General features: G+C 43.8%; 1 protein-coding gene across 2 annotated transcripts in view; it reads right to left on the bottom strand.

The window, feature by feature from the left end:
* The window catches only part of LOC119459501 (vacuolar protein sorting-associated protein 51 homolog), a 45453-nt gene extending 37267 nt beyond the window's left edge, over window positions 1-8186 (bottom strand). The window contains exons 1-9 of one of the 2 annotated variants that reach the window (XM_037721249.2): window positions 8050-8186; window positions 7600-7745; window positions 7348-7491; window positions 7110-7265; window positions 6961-7034; window positions 6760-6892; window positions 6613-6701; window positions 6415-6538; window positions 3714-3829 (exon numbers count right to left, since the gene is read on the bottom strand). In XM_037721249.2, the coding sequence (XP_037577177.1) occupies window positions 3714-3829; window positions 6415-6538; window positions 6613-6701; window positions 6760-6892; window positions 6961-7034; window positions 7110-7265; window positions 7348-7491; window positions 7600-7745; window positions 8050-8068 (1001 nt within the window). In that variant the 5' untranslated portion in view covers window positions 8069-8186. Of the gene's footprint in view, window positions 1-3713; window positions 3830-6414; window positions 6539-6612; window positions 6702-6759; window positions 6893-6960; window positions 7035-7109; window positions 7266-7347; window positions 7492-7599; window positions 7746-7948; window positions 7974-8049 lie in introns of those variants that run through there. The other variant, XM_049666323.1, reaches the window with a different exon arrangement.
* Between the last annotated feature and the right edge of the window lie 5550 nt (window positions 8187-13736).

Here is a 13736-nt window from a genome sequence, read left to right on the forward strand (position 1 = left end):
TAGCGTTTTCTTTTACCTACCTCACATCAACAGCAGCAAATGTATCTACAGCTACATCAAGTTAGGAGTGACATGGAATAAATGTTTGGACACTAAAATTTCCAACCCAGCTTGAAACCAAGACCCTGTACTGAACACTCTACTCTGAATGAAAAAATGTGCAAGCAAATGACCATGGTGCAACCCTTTTAACCCCACAGGATCTAATGCACCCTTTCTGATACACAGAGTTTGATACCTCAAAATGAAAGAGAAAGTTGTCATCCACCCGAATGTACCACAGCACTATAGCACATGGCCCATACGGGCTTCTCAGAAAGAAAGCTTCGCAGTTAAGGAAAAATTCGTCCTGGTCCGGGATTCGAACCTCTAACCAACACCTTTCAGGTAAAGTCCCTAGATATTCTGCTCTTTTTAATGTAGCGACATCTACCTCCGTCGGCCGCCATGTTCTTTCTAACCTCCAGAAGCGGCGTATCTGTGTAGATAGCATCCGACCATAAATGGCCGCTGCTGCACCACACAAGTGCAATATACGCTTCAGGCATGGGGCCAGACAACCAAATACGAACCCAAAAGCGGCTTAGTACTGCGCTGTTGAGGCCGAACATGAAATTTGTCTTTACGGTGACACCTGCCGCGTTTCGAGCTGCGGTCGCGCCGACCGCAGAAAGTCCTTCGCACAAGGAAAAGACAAAGAGATAAACACGCACAGATACATAATGCGTCCTTAGCCTGCCCTCAAGTTTGCTCGCAGCAGCATGCAAGTGACTGCGGGGAACAGCGTTAGGAAGAACATGGCCGCCGAAATGAGCGCCGACCAATGAGATTCGTCGGCGGTGCTTCAAAGCTTGTCGCTACTTAAAGAAAGCAAAAAAATATCTCGGGACTTTACTTTCAGGGGCGGTCACTCTACCATCTGAGCTAACCAGGAGGCTAGCAGATTGCAGCATGAGGGTGAATTAATTGACAACCCAAAGCACTTAGACAATGAATATGGCAAATCAGTGTTGTGGAATTCCGCCTTTCTGGAGCAACCGCCACAGAAAGGCGTTGGTTCAAGGTTCGAATTCCAGACCCAGGACGAATTTTTCCTCAACTGCAAAGCTTTCTTTCTGAGAAACCGGCATGGTTTCCCTTTGCATACTTCGTGCTAGATTAGAGTGGATGACAATTTTCCCTTTCATGAACCTTCTTCCACCTTGTAGGATTCCACAGAACTGATTTGCCATACCTCAAAATGTTGATTTAAGCGTGAGAAGTTTAACACAAAACACATAGGTAGCAGCATTTTTGACACGAAGTGAATTTGCAGCAGTAAATATCTCACCAAGCCTATTACTAATTAATTACTAATTCATTCAAATAACATTTCACTGTTCTTACGGTACGAATGAACTCTCCATAGCCATAATTGCAGGTGAATAAGTTGTTTTTATTTTATTTTGGGTGAAATAGTGTTTGGGCTTTGTGGGATTAATGTATGAATTGTAGAGCTCAACATACGTCAATAGATTCCCTCTTAATAAAACTTTCTTCCTTGGTACCAGTCACTCACTAAGCTGCTACTACAATAAGATTTTGAACTTTTACAACTCCTAGTGTGCAGTAATGTGATCATGTGCGTGCTAGGAGAGGGGAGACGTAGGTTAGTGGTAATGTGACCAAGCACATGGTAGGGGTCTCCTTCTTGCTCCTTTCAAGCCGGATGGGAAAGGAGGGTGCACACTGCTATGCTTGCTCTGGTTTGGTTTCGGCTCCCCGTGCGTCTTTCTTCATCATTTTTACGGCATGCGACATTACGGTTGGTAGCGTCGCATCGAACCTGAGCCAAAGATGGAGGTTTGTTTGAAAAGCAGTCAATGGGAGTGAGAAATTTTGTTCAAAATATCGTTGCACCGTTTTTGGAGTCCAAATTTGCAGTTTGTCTCTATTCAAATACATAGGACTTTGCCAGGACTAATAGAGCAGTTCAAGTCAACCATCAATTCGAATTAAGAGATTTTGAATTATGGGGATTTCCCAGTATTCATTCAAGTTTTTTTACATTGCTTCTTTTACCTACATTGCTTCTTTTACCACTGATTCCTAGGGCTCAATTACACCTTCAATTTGGCTTTGGTAGCGTCTGTATGCTCGGATCAGCTAGCGTACTTTGATGTTGGCCAGCACTTCCACAATAACTGGCATTAAGCAATTTTTTAGCATTGTGTGGTTGTTCATTAATCTCCCTCTCTTTGATGCCCAGCACACATAGCAGGTTAATATACTGGACTAGTATGCCACATTGAGGGTAGCGTGTTTGCAGAATTTCAAACCCACCCACTCATGGATCTCTCAGGCATTGAAGGGGGAAGCAAATTCATTACTTAGAAATAGCACCTAATAACCTCGTGCACAGACAGCCAGACTGTTGGCTCAGCACCCTGAAGCTGCGCTGCAATGGCCATCATTGGCTTTTCAGAGTTCACTCATCATGTCCTCTACCTGTTTGAAAAACTCAACTGCCTGAGTGATGTCTGACAACTGGAAGTGCTTGTTTTTCTTTGTCACAGATGGCAATTAGCCATAAGCTCCAGTTTCAACCAGAGAACAAAGGATTTAGTCATATTCAAGAAGGTGGTGGTCTCCAAGTCAATGCGGTTGGCAGGTAAGATGACTACAACAGAGTTTCATCTCCTGCGTGTCAGATTGGAAGTGGCTACCCTGAAATATCCCCTTCAGTCATGAATTCTGATCGACTGTCGATAAATGCATGAAATTGACATAACTTTATGCAAAGGTGCTGCAGACTCCATCAAGAGCAAGTCAAGGTGGTATAAATGAACCTTTCTGCATTTTATGATGAGTCACCATAATTACAGAGTGATTAGGTATCTAATAATTGTGCACTCCGTAATGATATGTTTCTTCATAAAAAGAATTGAATCCCTAGGGCAAATTACAACCAATTAATTATTGGTTGCAAGCATTACTAGAAAGAAAAAATATTCTTTCGCAATTGCTACAGAAATGTTCCATGACACACCTCCTGTCAGACACTGTAGTGTCTTCTCCAAAGCGATCTTTGGTAGTGATATATTTCCCTCAGAAGTAAAATGAAGGTAGTTGAGGTAAGCAGAATGTTCAATTTACCCTAAGCTTAATCTTTTGTCGTCTGCACAACTGCACAGAAATGGCAAAAATTAGTTGCGTCCACAAATGTGTACACCGTGACTGAAGGGGATAATGCCCTAGATAGGCGACAGAAGAGTTGGTGCAATTAAGCACCTAGAGAGACAGAATGACAATGTTAATGTCTATGGCAATTCGAAGCCTTGTCCTCAAATACCTCTTGCATCCTGTAGTTTGTAATTTCTTGTTCAGATTTCATTTGTCCATGGCTTTACAGTTGCCACATGTTAAAAAGAAAAACAAAGAGCTCTTTTCCTACATATCTTGGAAACCCCGTGGAGGATAGGCCCATGTGCCAAGGTGAATATTTTCATTGAGAAGAGGACACCGCTGTCCTTATAGACAAGTTTTATGGCTTGAAGCTCCTGCAATAGTGCACCCATATGAAAAATTCTAATTTGTGAATGCGCCTTCGTAGCAATTAGACTTGCTAGTACAACCCACTAAATGTGGTGCAGGGACCCCGAGAAAAGCAACAATACATGAAACAACAGAATGTTTTCTGCATTCGTAATTTACTAAACGGCTTTTGTACATACTTTTCATAGTATTCCAGAGGCAACCGGTTGATGAATAAGTCGGTGTAGGATTCAATAATGTTGCACAATCCAGTGATGATGCAGTTGCATGCCATATTTGTGAATTCCAGTATATGCTGAAAGGAAGAAAAAAAGGCTGTTATTTTATTACCTACACCAGTTCCAATTTTGACAACACACCTGCTGAGCTTCTCAGCTCCTTGCTGTTTATAAATGTCATAAAGAAATATGTACTTAGCTCTTAAATTTATTCCTTAAAAAGCTTAAGAAACTACTTAAAAATATGCTCTCCAAACAACTTCTCACCAGTGCTGTGTCCCACAATTTTTAAGTAAGCTGTAGAGCAATCTTCTAGGGAATGCTGTTATATTATTTTTGCATATAACTCTTACAAACATGCATCCATATTGACCCCTATAGCTTGTTTTCATGTCCCCTTCTTTCACAAACTATGGTGGATAGCTGGTAAACATGTTGTTGCATAAATTTATGCCAAATTGGTGCAGACTACTGAAAAAAAAAAAAAAAACATTTCGTTAGAATAATCGTTTACACTATTTCTAGTCTGTTCTTCTAATTACAGAATAATTAAATCTCAATTTAGTGTAAAGTCAGTCATGCCACCTTTTTTCATTAAAAGAGCTGAATCCTCATTTAAAAGCCTGTGCACAAATTAATTACTTGCTGCCAGGTATTGCGAGAATGAAAAAACAAATCCCTTCACCAAAGCTGATGGAATGTAGGTAGCATGTAAAATGTCCCATCAAACATGGCGGTGCATTCAGTAAAGCTTTCATGAGCAGCAATACTTTGCACACTGAAATGCAACATAGCCTCAGTAGTAAGCAGACAAGCAGAAGCCATGCTTTGACTGTCGCAAGGATCAGCCACTCCATCAATGGATGATGAAATGGAGGAACAGTATTGGAAGAAAGGAACCCTTACAAAAGACCCTGGTATTGCACTTGAAACAAGGCATCATGGCCTGCCAAAGTACAGTTCTGCAGAACTTATTGACCCTTTTCGCAGCGATACCGCGGGCGCTGCCATGTTTGATCATGTGGTGACGCGTCCATTGCTTGCCTCAACTGCCTCCAATGCCTCCTTGTTTACAATGGAAGTGTATGACGCCTGGCGCGGCTTAGAAAACCTCTGTTTTCGGAGATATCGTAGACGGTGACTAGGTGGACGACACGAAGCTTTGATCACAGCTTCAGAGAACATGCAAAAGCACTTTCGGAGCCGATTAAGCTATGTCCAAACAGCGCAAGCAGCGTATATGGTGCTTGTTCTAAAAGCGGGACAAAATATGTATTCCAAGCTATCCAAACATTCCGCTCATGAATTCAGTCAGGATTAGTGTGTTTTGCTCTTTGGTCTTTATTCGGCAAATATTTTGAAGCAGTGGCTTGTCAGTTTCTGACTCAGTGAAGTTCCTCTGTGCGGCCACTATCTGATTATTTTCTGCCTAATCGCTCGCGAGTGTGCTCAGTTCCGATAGCGTTGTTCTTGCTGCGCACAAGGCTTGAAACGTAGCTGTTTTGTACATTGTAATACCTTGTAGCAAATATATATTACAGCTCGTAAGTCGCTTACTCTTGTGGAGCGTCACGAACCATTCAGCTTCGGCCATTCGTGCGCCATCGGTGTAGTTTGTCATTTATTGTGCGTATACAGTGCGCATATATTCAAGTGTGCGCCCATTCACTTATTCTTGATATGTCGGCGATAGAGTGGGCGTAAGTTTTCCTGCCATTTGGGACATATGTGTATAGATAACGTGCACGAAACTTACTATGACAGGAAGCGGCGCTACTCCCTTTGCCATTGTTTAACGAGTGGTACTAACTCTTGCTGATGTTCTGGGGATCAAGCCCTTTTTTGAATGTTAGCGATACAAGGCTGGTGGATGAGCAAATTTCTGTATCCTCGAGGAAAGCCGTACATCTCGAATGCCGGTAAGAGGTTCGGACAGTTGCAGCAGCGGTCCGCGAACTTGGCCACACAGATTCATTCAACTATTTTTGCAGCCAACTACTGCACACGTCTTCAATCCACATGATTCAATCTAGCATGATTGGAGCACAATGTGTTAGCGAAAACTCAGTTGCATTTGCGACAGCTGATTGCACAGAAGCAAGGTAGAAGCGGTAATTGTTTCGTATTCATGTGCGGTCGCTGAGGAGACGTATGGCGCGCTGCCGTGAGCGCCATCTCGTTTCTCTAAAACAAACTGCTCCGCGAAAAGGGTCAATAGAACAACTTTGTACAAAGCACATTACTGATTGGTTGTCAACACACAAAAGCTATGACAGAAATGGCAGCAAGTGCAATATACTTCAAGCAGTCTGGAATCTTTTGAGACTACATTGTTAGCGCTTGCTCATCCAGAGAAACCTCAAAGGCTGCGGCTAAATTTACTGAATTTGCATCACACCTGCACGATACAGACCTTGCATGATGCAGTTCTTGCAAGATGTAGCCTCGTTACTTTGTGCATTTTATAAATGCAAGCTTTCAATGTAGTGAAGTGGGCAACATGGAAAACTTTCTTCTAATGGGTAAGCAAGAAATATGACTATCACAAATAATCCTTCAAGCCTTAGCAATCTGAGGCAGATTGCTGCAACAGAATGCCAAGCATCTGGAGTTAAACTACACAACAAACAATTTTTTTTTCTCATGTGATACCATGACTCACCATGGGGAGATCAAGCACTGCATCTTTTCCATTTCGTTCGACTGTTCCTTGGGTGGTAGGGTCTACCAGCATTTGCACCTGACGTTGCAATTCTTTCATGTCCCTGTCCAATGGGCGACGTGCACTGCAAATGTTGTTCTGTCAGAATGGACGATAATCTAGTGAATTGAACAAAAGCTTTGTGATGAGAAAGCATACTTCAGGAGGTAGTCAGTGCACAGAGAGTTTGTTGGCTCACGCAGCTGAAATAAAAGTTCCACAACACCAGCCAATTCTCTGCTGGTAACCTGCAAAGGAACCATTAGGTCAAAATTTTCCCTCAGCTATTCCACTGAATGTAGTTACCTCTGGTTGGTGGAACTTCTTTCGCAGACGCTCCCTGAGCACTTCTACAATAGCAGCACAGTCATCATGTATTCCAGAAAATGACGGCATGTGCTTGTACTGCTTAAGCACTTTCTGAGCTTTTGTGTAGTACCTGTAAAGAAAACAATTCATGCCTGCATGCATTGGCATACCGCTACAAGACCCTTTCCACAAGCATACGTTACTGCCTCCTCATAGGATTCATTTTCAATACAGGCTTTGAGTCGTGGTGGTAGTTCAAACAGCAGCTGAAGCTGAAATTGACACAAAAGTATATATAAAAGGACCGAATGCTTCATACTTTGAGGAAAACAAACTTCGTTAACTACCTTCTTCAGAAGAGAATGGGTGCTCGAGAGCTTGATCATTTGCTCTCTTCTTCCTTGCAATGTTCCAGCAATACTGCTGCTGAATTTTGAAATTGTTGCCATATTCGATGACAGGTGATCCATTTCTTCTTCCATCCTCTTAAAATCATTTTTCATCTGTTAAAACGAAATAAGTGGCTATCTAAGGCATGCAATTGGGTAAAGTTAAATTCAAATATTTTAGAAATTTTGTTGTTACCTTGCGAATGGTGTCTGTAGCGCTAATGAATTTGTTGTAGTTCTCGTACACGAGTGTCTGCATTTCCCCGTCCAGTGCTTGAATCTGCTTGTAAATCTCTTGCTCTTTATCCATCAAATCGGTCAGTGTACACTCTTTCAACAGCTACCGAGAGAAACAAACCTACGTACAGCTCATGCGCGGAAAGTGACGTCCATATATATAGTTCTATCATACTGCAGTAAAATTAGCAACGCATGTTGAAGGTGTTACCTTGTTAAGGTACAAGTCAGGGTTGAAATCTGATCCGTTGATGTCGTACGGATTAAATCCAGCATCTGCAGCTTCTGCTGAGCCCTGGTAAAACTGTTTTAACATTTTTCTCTGATTTTTCTTCCGCAGCATTTCTTTTTCGTCCCCTGAAATATTGACGACGTACGGAACTCGTACAAACAGTAGCCACACACAACAGATCAAAATCGCACTATCGATTACAAAGTTGTATTCGCTCAGTAGAGGTTTCCATGGAAAGAACTATCGTCTGCATTCGTGTTCAAGCTGACAATATATTTTGATTTGCAAAGAAACAAATAAACGACCGAATAATTGAAAAACATCGCACCGTAAGACAAGAAAGTTAGGCGCTCATTACAACTATGACAATGAGTCGGTAGGATCGTATAAATTGACATGTTAGCTCGAAAAATTAGCTCGAAACCACACCTGTCAACTCCTTCGCCATTGTTGTGATCACATGGTCATGGCATCGCGCGCGCGGCGCGCCACTCCGCCACCACTCAAATTACACGTCTACACTTCGAGTAACTCTCAAAAATATTACGAGTGCAGTGCACCTGAACCAGATAAAAGTCAGTTTCATGGTTTAAAATAAAAAGCATTTGACAGTTCTATGACTTGAGCCGAGATATGGCACGCGGATCCGTTCCCATACAGGCGACAGGGACGTGCATATTTGACTAAAATTCTTCGAAAAAAAGTTTTTGCCCTTACCGCTGCATTGTTCTTGCTCAAGTTTCGCAGAAAGATAGCACTCTGGAGTCTACGTCAGAAAAATGCAAAGTTGCCCACACTTTAGCCTCCACGCCGACTACCGATCCCAGAGGCAGTGTATTGAAAGGCGTGGTTCGGACGATCTTGATAACCCATGGAGGAAGGAAAAATGCTTCTTCCTCCCTCCATGTGCCCCCTCCCACCCCTGAAATCCCCGATCAAATGACCCCCCTCCCCCCACCCCGCAAAAAAAAAAAAAAAAAAAAAAAAAAAAAAAAAAAGTTGTAGCTACGGAACTGCGAGTGTCACATGGCCACTTTCGATCGCGATCGAGCCCTATCCGGATCGAAGTTCTCCACCGCAATTGGCTCCCTCCTGCAGCTTGCTAAAAGGAGTCAATTGCGACCCAGCATTTTAACCCCAATCAGGTTCAATCGCGATCGAAAAAGTGACCATGTGACACTGGCAGTGGGCGTAGTCAGAAATCTTTCTCGAGGGCTGGGTGCATTTGATCGAGGAGGGGAAGAAAAGGGGGGAGGGGGCTGGGCACAAATTTAATCCCGATCGGCTTAGGTGCTTCTAGGGTGATAACGAGACACAATATGCATCCTCGCCAGGGTTTTAATGTGATGGCTTAGGTTTTATACTGACAGATCAAAACGGCCTTCCACGTCGCTGAGAGTTACAGCGACTTTGAGAGGAGGTCCTGGGGCAAGAGCGACTATGCTATGGTAGCCGCAGCTGTGGCGGAGTGTGACATAGAGAAAGACGTGGTAGGTTCAGCGGCGGTTGTGTGGCCAGATGCGCGGCATTGCATAATGCTTTCCTTTACCCATTGTTGTTTGAAAGCGGTTGTAATAAAGCAATACCTGTGCTTAGCACATTATATGTGTTTACATGGCCATACAGTGTGTTTAAACTAATTTGTGCAAGGGCACTAAAGAGCGGCACAAAATAAGTTTACACTGGTTGAGTGTTCCTTTCAATTTTCCTTTTAAATAAGTTTTACAGAAAACAGGGGAATAAAATTAAGGAAGTACTTTACTTTAAAAATGTCATGCCAGGACCTTGGCACCAGCATATATCAGTGCAACGTCACAGGTTTCCAAGTATTTCCTCATTGTAGGGCCGTTCTAGCGGAGAAAGAAAGCCGTCAATGTGTGGTCACTGAAAGACTCAAAGATTGAGTCTTTTGTTTCTTCAGAATGCAATGTAGGCCTTATTTACTGGTCAACATTTAAATTGACCCAAGTAGACAAAGCTGTTTAAATTCATGTCGCAGTGACTTGGTGCAAGAACTGTTGTACCTCAAGTCTGTTTTTGCGTTGGTTTTGGCTTACGAAGCCTCTTTATGGAATTAGTGGTCATTATGCTATCGAAAAAACCTTAATCTAGCAGCGTACCTGAATGCTCTCATACATACACATAATGAGTCGCAAAATTTTTTTATTGTTCCAATATTCACCTGCACTCCGGAAAATAAAGTAAAACACTAATTGCTCTGCATTTTTAAAGGGCAAGTCACCAGGTCCCATTGTAAATTTTGGTGATACACTGGAAAGTGTAAAGCGCCATCTAATAAGCGTTTTACCAAAATAATTTTTCAGATCAGTTCATTATTGGAGGAGACAGAAGAAATTAACTGACCTGTTACCATTCCGCCAAGAGGCGAGTGTCACTGCCAATAGAAACAATCTCCCTGTGCCTCTAGTAGCGTTCCGAAATGGTGTTCGTTTGCTGTCTTGTCCCTTACCAGAGCTGATACCACAGCATCGAGCCTTGCCTCCTTCCTTGCTGCGTTGCACCTTCCACATTGGATGATTAATAATGGTGAATGATGAAACACGTTCTCGGAAAAGGCATGTGTGCGTGTGACCGTGACTCTGTGCCTGGGAGCGGGCTGCCCCGAAAGTGAAGGAACACGGTGTTTGGTTTCAAATTTTAGCTGTTTTAGCACCGCGCAAGCGCCGTTATACTTTGCAGACACAATCATCAACGCGTCACGTATACACTACGCTGTTTTCTTAAAGATGGCCAAACCTGAAGGGCCTTTTAAGACACAAATTGAAAGAACTAAATCACCAACTTTTAAAGTATTGATTTAAAGACTAAACCTTCCCACTTTGTGGATTGGCTGAAGCTGTCTTGCCGATTATACAACTTGGGCCACTGAGTATGTCTCCAAATAACTTTGGCCATTGGATATATGCAAATGAACATGAGCCACTGAACATGTCTGAATAGACAATTTGGGCCACTGGTTATATGCAACTGGGCATGCAGTATTACTGTATTGAATAGATTCTTGGCCAATCCTCAAGAATGGGGACATGCCACTGGTCAGGTGCCTGAGTAGACAAGCATAACAAGAGGAAAGTGAAGAAGTAGGCAAAAAAGAAATTTAAGTTGGCTACAGAGAAGTGAAGAAGGAGGATGGTGGTGCTGCAACGGGTGGACCTAGCCTTGTAAAGGCATGTCAGCAATTACTTCACCTGAGCATCTCCTTTTAACGTGCGGAGATACACAGGTATGGGGACAACAGATCACCGTAGCATACAGATGTAGAACGCTACCACTCGCCCAAGTTAACCCTGTATCCAATGAGACTATCAACTGCATTTACCGACTGGTGACGTTTATCATTACTTGCTAAACTTCACCATTCGTTAAATATGCCGGTACCTTAAGAAAAATCAGTGAGACGCCTCTCTCCAGAAAATGCAGTTTCCTTACGAAAGATGAATTCCTCCACGGCAGCACACAGAGCCACCTTTTGGTTTAGTCTGTCAATAAGAACCTTGCGCTCTTCCACTAATACTGAGGATTCTAGTAAGTAATGCTTTATATCATATGATATTGCTTAGTGGAATACCAGCAAACAAGAAGGAAACTAGAAAAAAAAAAAAAACATGGGCAAAACACAAACAATGGAGCAGGAAAGGTGCTATATATACAGGGTCTTCAAAGTTAAATTAACAGTAATTTTAATAAACACGCTATGCTAACTATGCAAAATCTGCTTGCACAGGTGGTTTATGTGCTTTGGCAGATGCAATTTTCACAAGAAATTAGTCACAAACACAATGACAAAAAAAAACTTCATTCATTTGCTATTACGATTATGGCATATGCAGTAGAACCTCGCTGATACATTCCCGCTTATTACGATTTCCCGGCTCCTACGTTCGCAATCGCGAAAAATAAACATAACCCCATAGAGGAATATGTTAATACATTCCGGTTAATACGTTCACGGAAAATACGATTATTCGGCAGCAACGTTCAGCATTGCGGCAAACTGCGGTCGTATGATACGTTCTGCAGCGAAAAATTATCATTCAGGTGTGCAAAAAGACCACTCTCATGTGCTTGTGAGGTGCTAAGCGACAGACAGCCAGCGGCCGCGCGGCTTCTCTGCAGTGCTCAATCCCCCCCCCCCTCCACAGCGACTTATCTGCGTTGCTCGTTCGCCCGAAGTGACGAAGCGCGGCAGCAGCGGCGAGCGAATTGACCTTTGCGCTGCCTCGCTTCAACGCGAACTACTAAGCGGCGAAAACAGGTGGACGCCGCACGCGCGCGGCGCTATGACTCGCCAAGATCGTAGCGGAGGTGGTGGTGGACGAGGCGCCTGAAGACAGCGGCGAGAACGAAGGCTTGCTGCGCCCACCGGCTACCTTCGCCGAAGCCCTTGCTGGCCTGGAAGCCTTACAAAGCATCTTTCGCACGAAAGACAACGAAAATGCGGACAAGGGTTTGCAATGTGTGCGAAAGGAGTTGTTCCTGTCGAAGGGTGTGACGCACCAGCAGAAAATACGGTAGAATCTCGATAATTCGAACTCGAAGGGGCCCGAAAATTCGCTCGAATTAAAAGGACTTATTTTTGACGTAATTGTGCACCACAGCGCTACGTACGAACGGTGCGAGTCGTGAAATATCGCGGCGCGCAAGCAAGGGCCACGAAACTGCCCACGCGGCCAACGCTCGCATCCCGATAGCGCCTCTTCCTCTTCACAACCACAATCTCTCTCTCTCGCATCCCGATAACGGCAGCGCCGGCACGGCGACGCGCGCGCGTGGAGACCGTGGAAGGTGAGGGAGGAGGGCGGCGGGGAAGCGCATTTGGCCTCGGCAACCCCATCGCTTCGGTGGCTCCTCTCGCCCCTCTCAACTCCCTCGTAGATCCCTCACCTTCGACTGTCTCCGTGCGCGCCCGCCGGCCCGGCGCCAGCTTAGCCCGCTCCCCGAAGTTTCGTTTTCTGCCGTTTAAGCAAGCGTTGGCCGGCGTGGGCAGTTTCGTCGGCCAGACTGGGCCTCTGCGTTGGGTCCCTCTGCGCCGTAGCCGCAGCGTTGGCTGAGACGTCGGCACGTATACACGTGTTTCAAGTTTCAAGTTTATTTGTTCAAGTTCAAGCGTGTTCCGGCGCCACGCTGAAACGGAGACCTTAATATTAGAGAGAGGAAATTTTTGCCGCGGGATTTTTTTTTCTTTTTTATTTCTCCACGCGGTGTTGAGGGGTCTCTCCTAAGCTTTTGCTTTATGGTGGTGTCGGAGCGTTGTCAGTCGGAGGCGCCGCCACGTGATTTGGCGTGCTGCTGAGAGCATTGTCGATGCGCGGTTATGTTCGAATTAACCGTCGCAAATGCTTTCGCGTTCGAATTACCGAGCGTTCTCGCCCATTGGAATACACATAACTTTGACGTGACCACAGCGTCAGTTCGAATTAATGAGATTCGACTAACTGTTTTGCAAGAAATAAATGTTTTCTGCCCTTTTACCTCAATATGGGCTTGTCAGCTTCAATTTTTACTGGATTCGGATCTTACGTTTTCCCGGATCGTACTTTTATTTTTCGCGTATTTTTTGAAAACGTATGAACGAGGTTCTACTGTGTTTAAATTTGAAACGTTAAGACAATATTGGAAGACAACTTCCTGGAGCGTTTCTGTTCCAAGATATTCATAATCAAATTTGACACTCAGTCGGCAAATTTCACATTCTGTTACAGACACATGAAGCTAAATCTCGTCAAGTGTATTTTCTCTAGTTTTATGACAATAAAAATCAAAGCTGAATTTAAACTTGAAACAAGTTAATACCACACTTAAGAGCACAAAGTGGCTGTTAAAGCCCGAAAGTGTGCTATTTTCTAGCACCCTGCGGCTAACACAGCGTGGCCGCTCGCTATTGTGGATCACGTGTGGAGTTCAGCCAAGCTGCATTCTCGAAATAACCATGGTTGCCAGGGCTACCACGGAGCAAGAAAAAATTTCAAAAGCATGTCTCTGCCGCATTTTCCAAGCACTGCATGTGGGTTTTAAACTGAAATTTGCATTTCTCAAAATGCAATTTTTGGCAACTTTTTTGAATTTGCCCATCTTGTTTTTGGTACTTCTGATAC

The sequence above is a fragment of the Dermacentor silvarum genome, chromosome 1, assembly GCF_013339745.2.
Source record: "Dermacentor silvarum isolate Dsil-2018 chromosome 1, BIME_Dsil_1.4, whole genome shotgun sequence".
NCBI classification, from domain to species: Eukaryota; Metazoa; Arthropoda; class Arachnida; order Ixodida; family Ixodidae; genus Dermacentor; species Dermacentor silvarum.